This window comes from Poromitra crassiceps, assembly GCF_964638095.1.
Source record: "Poromitra crassiceps genome assembly, contig: HAP1_SCAFFOLD_869, whole genome shotgun sequence".
Classification (NCBI taxonomy): domain Eukaryota; kingdom Metazoa; phylum Chordata; class Actinopteri; order Beryciformes; family Melamphaidae; genus Poromitra; species Poromitra crassiceps.
The window spans coordinates 15,360-32,500 of NW_028151540.1; the positions used below are offsets into that span (position 1 = coordinate 15,360).

Here is a 17,141-nt window from a genome sequence, read left to right on the forward strand (position 1 = left end):
GTGTACCAATATTTTAACAAATAGCCTAATATAGATTTCTTTGAACACCCCGCCCCGCCCCCCCATCAAATGAAAGTTTCAAGTGAACACAAAAGGCAACAGAGTAGAAAACCTTTCTCCTCGTCTGCTTCCTGCACTCAGAGGACCTCTTCCACTCTCAAACAGGAGGAGTGATGGAGGTGTTGGAGGAGGCGAGTGGTCCTCTACAGAGGAATTCAGGCTAGCAGTACATCTGACTCACTTTCCATGTTTGCAATTGCAATGGTCCACCCTATTCACTCTGGAATAATCCCTCTCCCATGTTATATCCCGCCCTGAAATTCTGTTTTAAAGCAGAAATACATTGAATTATGGAAGCGAGACATTCAAAATGCCATTATATGTCACACCCACTGTGGCTTATTAACGACGAGGAAAGCCGCAGGCTGAAACGCGTCAGTTTTTCTGGATGAAACCTGATTGAAACCTTCTTGTGAGTTCTGCCATTTCATCTGATTCTTCATGCTCTTTTGGATATTGAGACTGAGTTGAACCCACCAGTTCTGTTGACTTGAGTAATGTTTTTTTAAACTGTTTTATTGTGTTGTTACGTAACATTAATGTAATGAATCACTTTTAATAATCAATCATTTAACTAGTCTATAATTACATCATTACAATGATGTTTGGGATGTTTTGGGTGGCGTTTTGGTTTATGCTGCGTAAGACATAATGGGTGTAGTCAGTGGTGAGCTGGGTGGTGGAACAGTGTGCAGCACACATCCTGTTCATTACTTTTCGCTTACAATGCAGATTGTATGAGTTCACCATCTGCTTCTCCAGCTCTTGCAGTGGGCTGTAGGCTGTGATCACATAAACCGTTTCGGTGACACTTTACTTGAGGGTGCAGTATGACGACAGACATGCCACTGTCATAACCATGACGTGACACCTGTCATGAACATGTTGTCATTGATTGTCATTCGGTGAATTATGTCATTGTTAATGCAATGTTGACATTGTTTGAGACGTCTTTAGGACAAATTGGCATTAACCAAGACAACATAACCTGTCAATGTCTTTGTTATGACAACTTGACATAACCAATACAACATACTGTAACCTGTCATAAACATGACATAGCAGGCATTAAGATATCAGTGTCACACAACACTGTCAAATGAGGTTATAACTGTGTCATGAGTGTTTTCCTTGACCTCAACTACAGTGGTACAATTTGAACTTTTCATTAAGATGTCATTACGTGTCATTACACTGTCTTGGTTAATGTCAAGTTGTCATAACGAAGACATTGACATGTTATGTTGTCTTGGTCAATGTCAAGTTGTCATAACAAAGACATCTCAAACAATGTCAACATTGTGGACCTACTAACAAGAAGAAGAAGAAGAAGAAGAAGAAGAAGAAGAAGAAGAAGAAGAAGAAGAAGAAAAAACGTTACATGCGCTGTGGTCTGTGCACGTTGGAAGTGCTCTGGACATGATTTCCAAAGCATTCTGACCTGAAGAAAACGCTTCCTGTAGACAGGCCCCTTACCGATGTTTTGTTTTAACGAGCCTTCAAACATGTCTCGACTTAAGCTGTCCAGAATTTGTCCAAGCCTTGCACAAGAAAGTGATAAAACTCTCACTGCTCTGTTCTACCTTTCGGACCCGCATTCTCTGTTTTAGAATGGGCTATATCTCTTGCCTATTTTCAACAATGTCACTTCCTTGTTTCCTTCCCTTCTCAACAGTGTTTTGATCAACAAGGTTACCTATAGCTCAGGATAACTGGATAGCTTACACATTGCTGAAGTGTGTGTTGCAGAGCAGAGAGTGGAGTGCCCTTTGAGTGCTCTCTCTGCCACTAGCTATGCTCACCGCTGCACTTTGCTTTTCAGCAGGAGACAAACAACGTTCAGTGTGATCACAGCGTTCTTCTTACACATTCTGTGTAGCTCAGCGCTACGAGCCGTTTCAAAGCTGACGGCTCATCAATCTGAGCATTCGGGCGGGAACCTGACCAACCGAGGAAGGAGACGGTGGACTAACAACACACTTCCCTACCTCGGGGTGACAAGCTGCATCCATCATTTTGCGAAACACAAAAACAACTGACGACTGACAGCAACATTATTGCTGTCAGCTAAATGGATCACTTGTTACAGCTTCTCGCTTTCAATTTAAGATCATACTCCAGGCTTTGCACATTGTCTTTGTGTTTTTTGCCTTTTCAAATTTACAAAAGAACCCGAATCCGTTTCCTGTGGGACACTTTGGCTTGCAAATGCCAGTGTTCTCAATCTGGCAGCATTGCTGTCTCTGTCAAGTGAAACTCAGAACCGCCTGGCTTCCTAACTTCCTTTAAATTGGGTCAGTAGCCTTACTACATCATCAACACACATGTGCTGTGGGACTGTATACATAACAGGTATCCTACTACATCATCACCACACATGTGCTGTGGGACTGTATACATAACAGGTATCCTACTACATCATCACCACACATGTGCTGTGGGACTGTATACATAACAGGTATCCTACTACATCATCACCACACATGTGCTGTGGGACTGTATACATAACAGGTATCCTACTACATCATCACCACACATGTGCTGTGGGACTGTATACATAACAGGTATCCTACTACATTATCACCACACATGTGCTGTGGGATTGTACATAACAGGTATCCTACTACATCATCACCACACATGTGCTGTGGGATTGTACATAACAGGTATCCTACTACATCATCACCACACATGTGCTGTGGGACTGTACATAACAGGTATCCTACTACATTATCACCACACATGTGCTGTGGGATTGTACATAACAGGTATCCTACTACATCATCACCACACATGTGCTGTGGGACTGTATACATAACAGGTATCCTACTACATTATCACCACACATGTGTTGTGGGACTGTATACATAACAGGTATCCTACTACATCATCACCACACATGTGTTGTGGGACTGTATACATAACAGGTATCCTACTACATTATCACCACACATGTGCTGTGGGACTGTATACATAACAGGTATCCTACTACATCATCAACACACATGTGTTGTGGGACTGTATACATAACAGGTATCCTACTACATCATCACCACACATGTGCTGTGGGACTGTATACATAACAGGTATCCTACTACATTATCACCACACATGTGTTGTGGGACTGTATACATAACAGGTATCCTACTACATCATCACCACACATGTGCTGTGGGATTGTACATAACAGGTATCCTACTACATCATCACCACACATGTGCTGTGGGATTGTACATAACAGGTATCCTACTACATCATCACCACACATGTGCTGTGGGATTGTACATAACAGGTATCCTACTACATCATCACCACACATGTGCTGTGGGATTGTACATAACAGGTAGCCACTCCTTGTATTACAAAATGAGATAGCTTGAAGCTTGAAGTCCAACCTGCACCCATGGTTACTTTATCAAGTCATGCCCCAGCAGAACATCTGCAATCTGTATCTACCTCCTCATCCGCACCCGATGATCTCCCTGCTGGTCTAAATACAGCTCTAGATCTCAGTATAGATAGTCTACTGTATCTCGACGTGTACGTTATTCCCCATTGGCTCCTTTTATCTGCTGGCCATGTTGTGAACACAGGCAGCTGCGGGTTCAATAGAACGCCTTGGGAGATAAAGGACCTGACTCCCTGCCATGCCCAATCCATCCACAACGCTATTACGCTGCCATGGCAACAGATGGAGACGTGGTCAGGGGCACCGTGACCGCTCTCTGCTAGAGACAGACTGGCAGGAGCTCCACGGGGCTGCTATGGCAACAGACTCATCATATGCAGAGAGGAGCTATGGCTGCCACAGCAACATGCAGTCGTCGGTTTCCAACGAGTTGCAGGAAATGAGATTGACTTTGATGAGAACTTGACCTGCGGCTGATTCACAGACACTTTGCATTTCTAGCATTTTGAACATGATGAAGATTGACGTTAAGACAACGGGAGGTGTGTGTGTGTGTGTGTGTGTGTGTGTGTGTGTGTGTGTGTGTGTGTGTGTGTGTGTGTGTGTGTGTGTGTGTGTGTGTGTGTGTGTGTGAGAGAGAGAGAGAGAGAGAGAGTGGGGGGGTTACTTAAGTCGAAATTGGGGACACACAGTGCTTCCAGGAGCTACAAAACTAAAGACAGGTAGCTCAGTGATGCAATATGACAGCCATACACCAAACTAATGTAGGTTATCCACTTGACTAGCAACTTTTAAAATATGTAGTTTGATATGTTATTTATGTTATATATTTGATATTTGATAGGTTAAATATATATTACGCCACTTCTGCGCCCAGGAAGAATGTTTACACATTTTTAAAGGTTGCTCTGCATTCATAACCTGATGCTGCCAAATGGTTAGAATCCAGCTGCCTCACAAGGTTACTGCATTCATGACAAAACATACAAAGTTTGAGTGATAGCAGACACAGATTGGGCGGGGCTGACAGACTGTGTGACTGTGGGGATAAGTCTCACTCTCCCTTCCATATGCATGAAGATGGAGCAAATATGAGATATGGATCAGCCTCTGATGTCAGAGCTCCACAGCGGCGCTCGGGTCCATTGATTGATCTCCCGCTCCCCCTTGGCAAACGCTCGATTGTGGGGCTGCAGCCAGCAGCTACAGTGACTTATTGGAAGTCCTGCATCACTCTCGTCTCTCTAAGAGCCAAACAGTGATGGTGATGTAGGAATAATAAGTGTACGCTTGTTTCCCGCCGCGACGGCGATGCTGCTTTTGTTTTCACCTTGTGACACCTTCTGTCTGTGTGTCATGTTGTCGTGGCAAGATGCAGTCACAAGACTTTACAGGTGTATAGTTGGCATCAAAATGGAGGCCCGAGTTTGAAAACGCCCATGTTGCCCCCCCCCCCCCACCTTCCCCCCACCCACATTACGCCCCTGGCCCACATTCGGTTTAAGGTGGGGGCGTCGTGGGTGGTGTGATCCCATCGCAAGATGGCCTCCACTCCAAACGTTAAAATCATTACGTCGCAACTTTAAGATATTTGATCATTATCTGCACATTTCAAAATGTGTGAGGTGAATCTGATTGGACACTACAAAAAATGTCATGTTGTTTCGGGTGAAACAACATGAGAGAAACAATAATGCAGAATGCAGAATAGAAAAGCCACAACAGAGAGTGATGCTATCAAAGCAAGTGAAGACAATCTCCACCGCTGCTCCCAGTCTCACGCAGATTCACAGTCTGTGCAATTGTTTGTGTAGAAAAAACAGGGGAGAGGGAGAGAGAGAGAGACTAAGGGAGAGAGAGAGAGACTAAGAGAGAGAGAGAGAGAGAGAGGGAAAGAGAGAGAATAATCCTGTCTCCCTGGAGAAGGAAAGAGGATGTTGTGCTCTAGTTGCTTCGGCTGACCTTTGACCCATGTGTGAATCTCCAGTGTGGTCGTGTGTCTCTTTGTGGATCTATCTGCAATGGTGTTGTGTGTGTGTGTGTGTGTGTGTGTGTGTGTGTGTGTGTGTGTGTGTGTGTGTGTGTGTGTGTGTGTGTGTGTGTATGTGTGTGTGTGTGTGTGTGTGTGTGTGTGGATTTGCAATGGTATGTGCTGCGCGTGCGTGGGGGGAGGGGGGGGGGTGGATTTGCAGTGGTATAGAGACTGACTGACGGTTGCTGGCCTGGAATTCAGCTAGCATCTCAGTTATGGGAAAACATGCCCGTTAATTCTTCATTGGCAATCACTTTTGTGATCAATTATTCATTGGGTTATCATGTTCATTACATCGTTACATCAGGGCAGCATACAAGGCTGAGTGTGAGGGAATATTATGCACACAAACTCTATGAGCATATATGGTGGAACAAAAAGACAAATGTGTGATGATGATGATGATGATGAATACTATAAAGTAATGATAACCATATAGGCCTACGGGTGCAAGAGACTATCCAAAACTGTAAATGCAAATAAATAGACAAACACAATATAGTGAAGAATGGAAGAGGAACCAGTCCATCAGGCTAATGTGCTGAATCATTGGGTAAGCTATACAATACCTTCAATTTATACTACTGCTATAAGTACACAAACATAGGCCTAACTAATATCTTACTCTTATACCTTCACTAACTGTCACTAGTCTGAAGACTAAATAATGGTTTTTTTTCTCCCCAGTTATAAGTATGAGAGAAAATGAGGTTCATCAACTGAATGTGTGTATAGAGAGACAAACCGGTAGGCTAACTGTAAATGATAAGAGTCCATACCAGAGTGAACAGTGCTCTCCACTGGCTGTTGTTGACTCTTCTACACTGCACGGCTGTCGAGGCTGCCCGCTCTTCGGCGCCATCTCCTGGTCGTGTGACGTCATTGTCCCTCGTGTCCAAAGCAGTGTTTCCTGAGTGATGCTTTCTCCTCAATTGCACTTCATCAAAAATTAATCTCTCCCAAATGAAATGTCCACCATCTGAAAAATGGGAAACCTGAATCTTAAAGTGATGTTTGACGTGAAAAGAAAACTCACACATTTAAGTATTATTGAAGTTATGGAATAAAGTTACTGAGCAATGAAAATCAAGTAACTTCAACAATTCCTTTTCCAAAATGGATGTACAGGATTTAGTGATATATTTAATGATATAGCAAGTTATATATTCTTCTATTTAAAGTCAAAAGCGAAACAAATTATCACTGAGCCCAAATGACGGCTGCATGGGTGTCCATTTTTCTCAGGACATGTGTGTGTGTGTGTGTGTGTATATGAGAGAGAGAGAGAGAGAGAGAGAGAGAGAGAGAGAGCATGCGTGTGTGTGTGTGTGTGTGTGTGTGTGTGTGTGTGTGTGTGTGTGTGTGTGTGTGTGTGTGTGTGTGTGTGTGTGTGTGTGTGTGTGTGTGTGTGTGCGTATGTGTGTGTGCTGTGCAGTGTGGACATTAGCTCATTGAACATCTGGTGGACACTCCCAGTGGCTATACCACATCAACCCACATCCAGCTCTCAAACTCCACCATCTCTCTCTCTCTCTCTCTCTCTCTCTCTCTCTCTCGCTCTCTCTGCCTGCCTGAACTGCCTCCTCATCAGCTCCCCTGGCCTCCATGTGTGAGGAGAGAAATAGAATAATTCACCACTGGCCAGTCCTGCAATGAAATATGAACCCGGTGTCCCTGGCGCCTTGGTGCCTGTGGCTCTCCGACCAGCTGGAGACTTCTGCAAAGGAATCAAATGATACTTTGACCTCTGGTGATGATGATGATGTGCCAAAGACTCTACCCTCCTCCTGACCAAGAGAGTCCCCTTAGCTGCTGCAGGCCGCAGAAAGCAGTGAATTAAGATGGAAGTAAAAAAAAAACAGCAGTTTTAGGAATTAAAATGCTGTTGGCTTCTTCTCTTATGAATCTATGTAATCCATGGAAATGTGGTGAATGTGTTAGGTTATTATACTATAGTGTGTTGCTAATTAGCACAGTGGATGGCTGCATTTCCAAGGCTAATAGAAATGGAATTGCCAAGAGATGCATAGCCTTTGCATAATATATACTCAATTATAAAATCTATCTCTTTTTTATGTTAACCTTCACTAACCCCACTTACTGTGCTCTATGGCGTATTATACTATCGATGCTATAGCGTGACTGTTCTCTGTCAAAGTCATGTAGTACCAATCCTCACCAGAGGAGTGTGACAGACAGCCTCTAGCTCTTCTGGGAGAGGCAGCCTGAAGGTTGGCGAAGAGGGCGGACATGACTGGAGGATGGCTGGTTTGAATTCCTGGACCAGCTGGGACACATCTAGCTGGTCTGGTGAGTGAGGCAGTGAGTTAGTTATTCTCTCTTCTCTCTCCCTCAACTGCTGCTACTGATGTGCCTTTGAGCAATGTTGCGTATCCGCAAGTGCTTTGGAGTGGCAGTGGCTGGCAGTGGCAAACAGCACAGTCCTGTGGTTGTACTGGGCAGCTCCATGTTGGTAATGTATCCAAATGAAAAAGGGTGAATACATAAATAAATACATTAAATAAAAAAAATAAAAAAAATAAACATACATACATACATACATACATACATACATACATACATAAATAAATAAATAAATAAATAAATAAATAAATAAATAAATAAATAAATAAATAAATGCAAAATTGTCCCTGGGTATATAAAAGTAACATAAAGGCACATTAAATTACAATTCACACATTGTTATATTGCCATCAAAATTTCAAAACTTACCATTTGTTGCCTCCATGATATGGGGAGGGGAATCTACCTGTACAGTGGAAGGTAAACTGGAGGAGGCTTTACTTTAAGTCAGATATTTTGTTTGCGCCAGTTATTCCAGTATATGGCTGTGTATTTGTCATAGAAAGTTTAACTCGGTTCTGTTCATGAGTTTTAAATATTCTCTCAAGCCAACAAGGAGCTCACTGATAATGATTGTGTTCAACACAATCATTATTTAACACACAATCATTATTTCATGGTATCTTTCCTTAAGGTTGTAATTTAAAATGTTACATTGTTTTCAGTTGAATGTGGACTGTCAATACAACAAAAAGCCTATAGTGGTGATGTTTTGCTGCAGAGTCCAGATACAAATGCTTGCCCCATTTGACCAAGGTAACACAATTTCTCTTTTCCATTCAATGTCATTCATATAACCACAACCACCACGAATAATGGTTATTACTAGTAGCTATACAAATGCAGTCTACAATGGCATACAGTACAGAATAATTCATTTTGCAGTCGATTACTGACACTGCATTCATTCTGCCCATAGAGGTTACAACAAAAAGTAATGGAATTTAGAGATAAAGAAGTGATGATCACAGTGGCACACAGCTTTGACCGCATTTACATTTTGACAGAGCCGGCGTTTTGCATTTTTAACATTGTGGGAGACGCCTGTCTTCAGGTTAGTGAATAAATGAAAACAATGGGAGCCAGTTTCATCACTCTTCTGCAAAGTAATTGCACGCCTATGAACACCTTACATTCGAATTGTGCAGAAAATACTGCCATTTTTAATACTGACATGATTTGATCTGGTGGCTACTAGTTATTAATTATATTTCTGTCCCTAGATGAAATCTCGCATAATTAAGTTTGATCTTGACATAGACTTTTCAACTTCATAACTGTGCTGGGAAATGCAGCCTCCATCCAATAAGACATTTAGTGCTGAAATAATATTTTAGTGTTTAATGTTAGAAGCATTTCACTTGCTGGGATAGCTGTGGCCAATTCTGCCCCCACTTTAAAATGGTTTTCACAGAGGTGTATTGCTGTGAGACTTTGGGAACATGTTTATGTTAAATGGACACAGTTCACAATGAATTTGCTCTCTTTGAACACATGAGTTCTTTGTATGAAAGGGATGGGTAAGATATGTGTGTAGCTGATATGTAAACTCTGAATCCTCAGTACTTACAGTATCCCATGTTGCAGTTAGTAATCCATTACAAAGCAGACAGTTGGTCTTCTCCTCACTCAACAGTCAACAGTGAACTGGTGGAGCCAATTTGCTAATCAAAACTCAGTGTGGTTTGCTATTGTCCTTGCTGAGCCTTTTGGATGCCGGTCTTTGTTTTGTAGTGAAACTGGCTCAGGTTTACCTCGGCTGATGTCAGTACGCAGATAAAAAGCCAGGTGTTCCTTCAGTTCATTTTGAAATTGAATACAGTGTAGGCCTAAGATGAATTGCTGTCTTTGTCTTGTGTCCATCTTTGCAAGGTCATTGCATAATTAACCCATATGGCGTAAATTCCCAGTTTTGTAAAGGACTGCCTGTAAACATTTTCATTGACAGGCTGTACTGCAGTATAGATAAAAAAAAACATAAAACAAATATAATACATGATACTCATCTTGCGGCCCCCGGTAGGGTGCAGAGTGGCCCCCTGTCCATTTAAACTATTTAATAAAGCACTCCTCCAATGATGTTGTATAAACTATAACTTATAGGGTCCAGATCATCATGAGGCAAACAACCACCAGCATCTATATTTTCCTACAGTTACACCCCCCCACGCCCCCCAAGATACTGGATTCTCAATTAAATCACACCAGTCTGGATTAGTGGGTATTCTGGGTAAACTATTCTGCAACTAAAATCATGGATAAACATAGGTTTATGCTCCCCTACACCCCTGCATTCCTTGCTTTATATATATATATATATATATATATATAGTAATATATCAAAGATGTTAAATGAAGGCATTGTTAGAAGGCATTGTTAGAATTTAATTTTGTTTGACTGTAAGCTGCTTCATATAAAAAACAATATAGATAGAGATAGAGAGAGAGAGCGGGGGAGAGAGAGAGAGTGAGCCTGTATATCTACAGCCAGTTTTGGTCTAACTCGTCTAAAACTCCAGTCAACACATCACAACTGATTAGCTCTCCTCACTAAGCAGTTACTAAAATTACACTTGGTTGCCACCAAGAAAAAAAAAAACAAGGAAAAAAAGGCAATTTACTAAAATTCCACCAATCAGTCAAGTTTGCAGCATTTTAACTGGAAGGCCTCCACTCACCATTTGAATTAGAGAGTCCAATATTGTCACTGGTCTCTGACTGTGACTAGTCTTCAAATTCATTCAATAAATACCCTTTAAAATGAACTAGTTCTATTTGCAAATTGTTCTGAAGAAGAATTGTTACTATTTTTACCCTGAGCCTTACTGTATATTCAAAAACAAAATCATGAAAACGGAATAATATGACACCTTTAAAAGTTACAGAAAAGATTCTATGTAATTCTGCTGTTCCCCATGTCTCCAGCAGATGTCCCCCTTTTGTCAACTTTCCCTGCTCCACACAGAGGCAGAAATACATAATACAATGTTTATATTGTAGATACATTTATATATCTTTTTACAATGGAATTGATTTGTCATACAAGATGACCAAAAAAAGCACACGATACAATCAATAAAACAAATCAATAAAACATTATGATTGTCACTTACTGCGAGTCACAAAAAAAGTACATACCGTGAATAAATAATCTACAGAAATATGTACAATATGCACAACAAGAATCAAATGAGAGTGCAAAATAAAGCTTTGGATCCCTGTACAGGAAATAAGGTAAGCGAATGTAGACTGTGCCAGCTGTCCCCAACATATGAAGCAATAGTAATCTAAAAGTCATACGTTTACAGGACATTTAGTAACATTTAGGCTTTGAACTCCTGCATTCAGTGACCCTTAATAATGACGTTATTCAACGCTGAGCAAAAAACATGATCGGAGAGAATAAAATGAACACATTACATTACGTACAGTGTATCGCATTCCACGGAAAACTTGAGTATTTAATGCTCGTCGTCCAATGAGGATCAAGGCAACAACCACGGGACCACAGGCGACTGAGATAGAGTCAGAGAGAGAGAGAGAGATCCAGAGAGAGAGAGGGATCCAGAGAGGAGGCGACTCACTGCAGTGGAAAAAAAATCATTGTGCTCCTGCTCGGTTCCTTAGCTGGTACTGACAGCAATATTAACACTGTACAACTCTACCACCTTTCCCATCTAGATCAACTGAAGATCAGAGAGCCGGTCAAGGGAGCTGCATGCACACAATGCACATATGTGATCTGCAGTCTTCTGTCATGTCCCAAACATGTAAAGTCTCTGGTCGGAAACTCCGGACGTTACCCAGAGTTCAAGTACTCCAGTGCCACTTCATAGCAGAACTTGTACTGATCCTAGAAGACAAAACGAAACAAAATGGGAACAAGGGATGAAATAATTTTGGCTGTGTATTAATTGTACATGATTTTTGACAATGGACAGATGGCTTTTTATCATTATTTTCAGTCTGATTTATTTCTCTACGCACCTGCTGCAGCCTCAAAGCCTTAAAGCGCCATAGGAAAAAAGGTTACAACCTAACATTATGAAGTTTTAAAGGGACAGTTTAGGGATGGGCGTGAGTACTCGGGTACTCGGGTACTCGAGCACTCGTTTATAACGTCAGTACTCGAGTAATGTTTATGCTGTTCGGGTACTCGCCCCACTCCCCACCCCTTTAAAAATGGTCTAGAAGATCTACGCACGCATCGTCATGTGGATCTGGCAGCATAGTGCACGGCCGGGCGTCAAGTCAGCCAGAATGTACAAGTACGTCATCCGCTTTGTTGCTTTCAAAATAAAACGCTTATTGTAACCTTATTTATTTTGAGTAATGCGTTACAGCCACAGTTTCACGCCATATAACATCACAACGAGTATTTTGATACAAGGATGCTGCTTCATTCGTTGAAATACCTTTTCTCCTCCAACGTGCATCAATAAGCTATTTACTTTTGTTTAAGTAACATTATTTTGAAAGTTTTAACCTGAAGTTTTCCAGCTCTTCCCGAAAATGGTGGCTGGAGATATTCTCCCGAATGAGAAGCACGCTTCTTCATAGCGCACACCCGATAAAACTCATTCAAAACGTTGCACTAGTTTACTGAGTACACTGTCGTTTCCCATAATGTTAGTCACAAGAAATGTGGAGAAAGAATCACTTTTTGGGAGACAATCGCATCATGGTGATCACTATTCAGCAACAATGGACATGTATTGGAAATGCCTTCGCTTGTTTCACAACTTGTCTGCTCCAAAGCGCTAATGCCATCCATCCAACCATCGGAGATACTGTCTGAGGTAGGCTTTAGATGTTAGCTTAGCATCACCTAATATCACAGTCAGTCCCTCTCCTGACAAAAAAATGCTCCAGGTAGCGCTTTTTCCATGCAAAAATGCAAACGTTATGTGTGAACAGCCCCATACACAGCAGATTACCCCTGCTCAGGTATTACCATAGTAATCACAGCCCGCGCCCCCCGCGCGAGTACTCGAGCACTCGTTCATAATAAAAGGAGAGTACTCGAGTATTTAAATTGCTTAAAATGCCCATCCCTAGACAGTTCACTCCAAAAAAACATATTTTTCCTTTTACCTGTAGTGCTATTTATCCACCTAGATCGTTTTGGTGTGAGTTGTCAAGTTTTGGAGATATCGGCCGTAGAGATGTCTGCCTTCTCTCAAATACAATGGAACTGGAAGGCACTTGGCTTGTGGTGCTCAAAGCACCAAAAAAACATGTTTGAAAAACGCAACATGACCCGGTTACTCAAGATAATCCGCAAACCTTGTTGTGAGCAGTTTCATATAGGAACTATTTTCTTTTGACCAAATTACACCCGCACCAGGTGCTGGCTAGCTGCTAGGAGACCTGTTGCGAGCAGTTTCATATAGTAACTATTTTAGCAGCTAGCAGCTAATGGGCGTAGTTCAATCAAAAGAAAAATAGTTCCCACATGAAACTGCTCATAACAAGGCCTGTGGGTGTCCTTGAGTAACTGGGTCATGACTTCTGGAAAGATACATTGCTGTTGAGTTTTTCAAATGTATTTGATTGGCACTGTGAGCACCACAAGCTGAGTGATTGGAAATGGTAAATGGCCTGCATTTATATAGCGCTTTTATCCAAGGCACTTTACAATCAGTAGGTACATTCAGGCCCGCCGCACCCCATTACGCAGAGTACGCAGACTGCGTAGGGCATCATGTGACTGAGGGCACCAAAAAAAAAACAAAAAAAAAAAAAAAATTTTTTTTTTTTTTTTTGGTGCCCTCAGTCAGGCCACTCACTGAACAGCAGGCCAGGCGCTGCCTACTGGTTCACTAGTGGTTTTATTACTTTATTCAGGGTTAAAGTGGGTGCATCTCATTGTAAAATTGGAGTCGGCCCAAATTGGGCTTCAAACGGCCCAAATTGGGCTTCAAACGGCCCAAATCTGGCTTCAACCGGCCCAAATCTGGCTTCAACTGGCCCAAATCTGGCTTCAAACGGCCCAAATCGGGCTTCAAACGGCCCAAATCTGGCTTCAAACAGCCCAAATCTGGCTTTAAATGGCCCAAATTGGGCTTCAAACAGCCCAAAAAATTCGCCGCCGCCCTTCGGACGCCGGCACACACGTCAGCCCGTATTGGCCTGGCCTGCTTGGTATCTAATGCCTGGCCTGAATTATGATCCCAGTCCGCCCCTGCTTGCATGTACAGTTTAACAATCACATCACTTGTTTGCTGACATGTACAGTAATTCTAACAATTGTTTGTTTGCCACATGTAATGTAATGTGAAATACACTAGTATCGTTCATAATTAATGATTTTGCAGTCTTTCGTTTGACAGTTATTGAAAGTTTTGCGGGGGGGGGGGGGGGGGGGGGGCACCACAAAACAATTACGCTTAGGGCACCCAAATGGCCAGCAGCGGCCCTGGGTACATTCACCCATTCATACACCGATGGCGCCAGGCTACCACGCAGGGTGCTGGCACACCATCAGGAGCAATTTGGGGTTCAGTATCTTCCCTAGGAAACTTCGACATGCAGACTGGAGGAAGCGGGAATGGAACCCCCGACCTCTTTTATCCAAAGCGATTAGTGGACGACCCGCTCTACCTCCTGAGCTACAGCCGCCCCAGTGCCATCAGTTCCATTGTATTTGAGAGAAGGCAGACATCTCTATGTCCAATATCTCTAAAACTAGCCAACTCACACCAAAACGATCTAGATGGATAAATAGCACTACAGGTAAAATGAAAAATATCTATTTTTGATTTTGGGATGAACTGTCCCTTTAAAGGATGGGTTTTCCGTGGGGAATATGAATATATATTAAATCTCACGCCCCTAAGGTTTTCGAATCCGTTGAAATTTTTGAAATTGGATATTCACTGCCATGCCTATCAAGCATCTATCACATTATTTCCATGTCGCTCTGACGCAAAACGCGTCAGAGCGACACCCCCCGCCTTGCGGAAGTCGTGCACCTATGAACTACAACTGTTGTCCTCTAGAGGTCCTCCACGCCCCTTCAGAGGCCTTGACAAAAACAAAAAGGCAGCCATCTTTTTCAACCGCCTAGCCTGCTGTAGCTAATATTAGCTTCCCATAGTTCCTTGCAAAGAGACCATATCTCGGGAACGGAAGCACTAATAGACACGGGACTGGCGGCATTGGAAAGATCGTCAAATTTTACATCTAGTAGTAGGTGGGTTGAAGTAACGAAATCAATGCTGAGCAATGTACCCGTTTTTACACATTTTTACAGAAAATAGTTACAACATCAGATGCGCGTAACTCCTACGAAAATGCCTTAAAATGCATGAATTTTTTTTTATGAAGACATCTCCCGACATATATACTACCGTTTACATTTGGTGCAATTTGGAGGCAATTTTATTTTCGATTTATTTCTTCTTTGTATCTTTTATTGTCGAAGCCTTCTTCTTCTTCTTCTTTGAGTTTTATGGCGGTTGGCAAACATATATGTGCATTACCGCCACCTACTGGAGTTTGATATCAGCCAAAATGCCTGAGGGGTGGGCATGAAAACGAAGGCCACGCGAGCCCAGTGCATTGTGGGAAATGTAGTATTTCGAGTCCCCGCACCCGCACCTCCCCCCCACCACCCCCCCCCACACACAGAGTGGATTTCGGTTGATATCTCTGTGAGTAAACCACCAATTTCAAAAATTTCAACGGATTCGAAAACCTTAGGGGCGTGAGATTTAATATATATTCATATTCCCCACGGAAAACCCATCCTTTAATCAGACCTATGTCAAATAGAATTTGCAAATATTTCTTTGCATTTTAAGCTGCTTGCTACATCTGGATGGTTCAGATAATGTCAGGTAAGTTATCCACCACAGGAAAGCATAATGTACTACAGTGGACATTCAAATAACACACACAGAGCAGGTTAAAACATCTGTGAAAAACATCTAAGAATAATTTGCAAATCCTGTTTCACCAAAGTCTGATGCATGTGTCCATCTGCTGCAAGTTCTCCTCACCAGTAGGTCCACCATGTTGGGTTTATTGTTCCTCAGTGTCTTGACGGCGTGGAAAACGTCCACAGAGCGCTGGTGTTGGAGCATCTCACACACGATGCTGATGGCACAGAAGGTCCCACTGCGGCCGCCTCCGTTCCTGCAGTTGTCACACAGCAGCATTAGACCATAGAGGGGAGATGTCATGTCGTAGAATAGTCAACTAATAGACTGATCTTTAAGCTTAACGTTTAATCAATTCGGTCAGATGTCATTTCAGCTGAGCTAGATAAAATTGAGTTTGATATAAAAGGGTAAGGGTTAATAAAAAGAAAGCTGAAAATGTGAGTCGAGGCATGCTCATCAACTCCTGACACAGTAAAGCATTTCAGTCAGTAGGTGGAGCTGTTTCATCTTTAATGCCAGCTGAGAGTGAACCTCCTGCTGCACTGGTTGTTGGGGGCAACTTACAGACAGTGGACCACAGTGCGTCCCTCGCCCCCGTCGTACTCCTCCTGCCACTTGTCCACCTGTCGGATGAGCTTGAGGAAAGAGCGCTTGGACATGGGCGTGTCTCTGTACATGGGCCAGCCCAGGAACTGGAACTGCTGCACCATCCGGTAGCCATCCTGGGGCTGGAAAGGGAGGGATGCCGGTTAACCCAGGGTAACACAAATGTGTGTGTGTGTGTGTGGGGGGGGGGGGGGGGGGGGGGGGTAATCGCTGTGCAAAGATGCAATCAGACAGCAAAGATATAGGACTAAGCCTAGATGGCTACAAGTAGGACAAGCGATGGATCAAGGTGACACATTTACATAAAGATCAATGGACTGATAGACCATAGTTAATGCTGCGTACAGAGAGGCAATCAAAGATACAGGCTCGAAAACCATCACACACACGGACATAACGATCAGCAACCAATTGCCAATGATCATATGTGATAATATTGTATTTCACTTAACACTCTTGTGTTTTCTCATGTTGGTGCCTCTGCTGGCCAGAGGAAGTTATGACATGGATGTCAGTATGAGGAGTAATTGTCGATGGCCCCGGGCCGCCCGGGTTGGGTGGGGTAAAGAGCTTATGCAGGTGAGTGCAGGTGGAGCTGACGTGGGTCAGGAACCTTTCACCGTACAGTGCAGTAATATCAGCTAGTTCAAAACTAAGGAGATTCATGCTTTCCTACAAAGTCACTGGTTTGGACAAAAGTAACAGGGGTCCAGGGTCAGTTCAACTGGGGTTATGCTAGTTTTTTTTCTATGTGGGATAATTTCTCAAGTAGACAAACAGTGAT

At 42.7% G+C, this 17,141-nt stretch overlaps 1 protein-coding gene across 1 annotated transcript in view; it reads right to left on the reverse strand.

Moving 5' to 3' along the window:
- Positions 1 to 11,664: 11,664 nt before the first annotated feature.
- Positions 11,665 to 17,141, reverse strand: part of LOC310771604 (receptor-type tyrosine-protein phosphatase mu) — a gene marked incomplete at both ends in the record, with an annotated part of 30,151 nt that continues 24,674 nt past the window's right edge. Inside the window, 3 exons of the mRNA XM_083664182.1 lie at positions 11,665 to 11,718; positions 15,869 to 16,004; positions 16,316 to 16,479. Coding sequence (XP_083520308.1) covers positions 11,665 to 11,718; positions 15,869 to 16,004; positions 16,316 to 16,479 — 354 coding nt within the window. The remainder of the gene's footprint in view (positions 11,719 to 15,868; positions 16,005 to 16,315; positions 16,480 to 17,141) is intronic.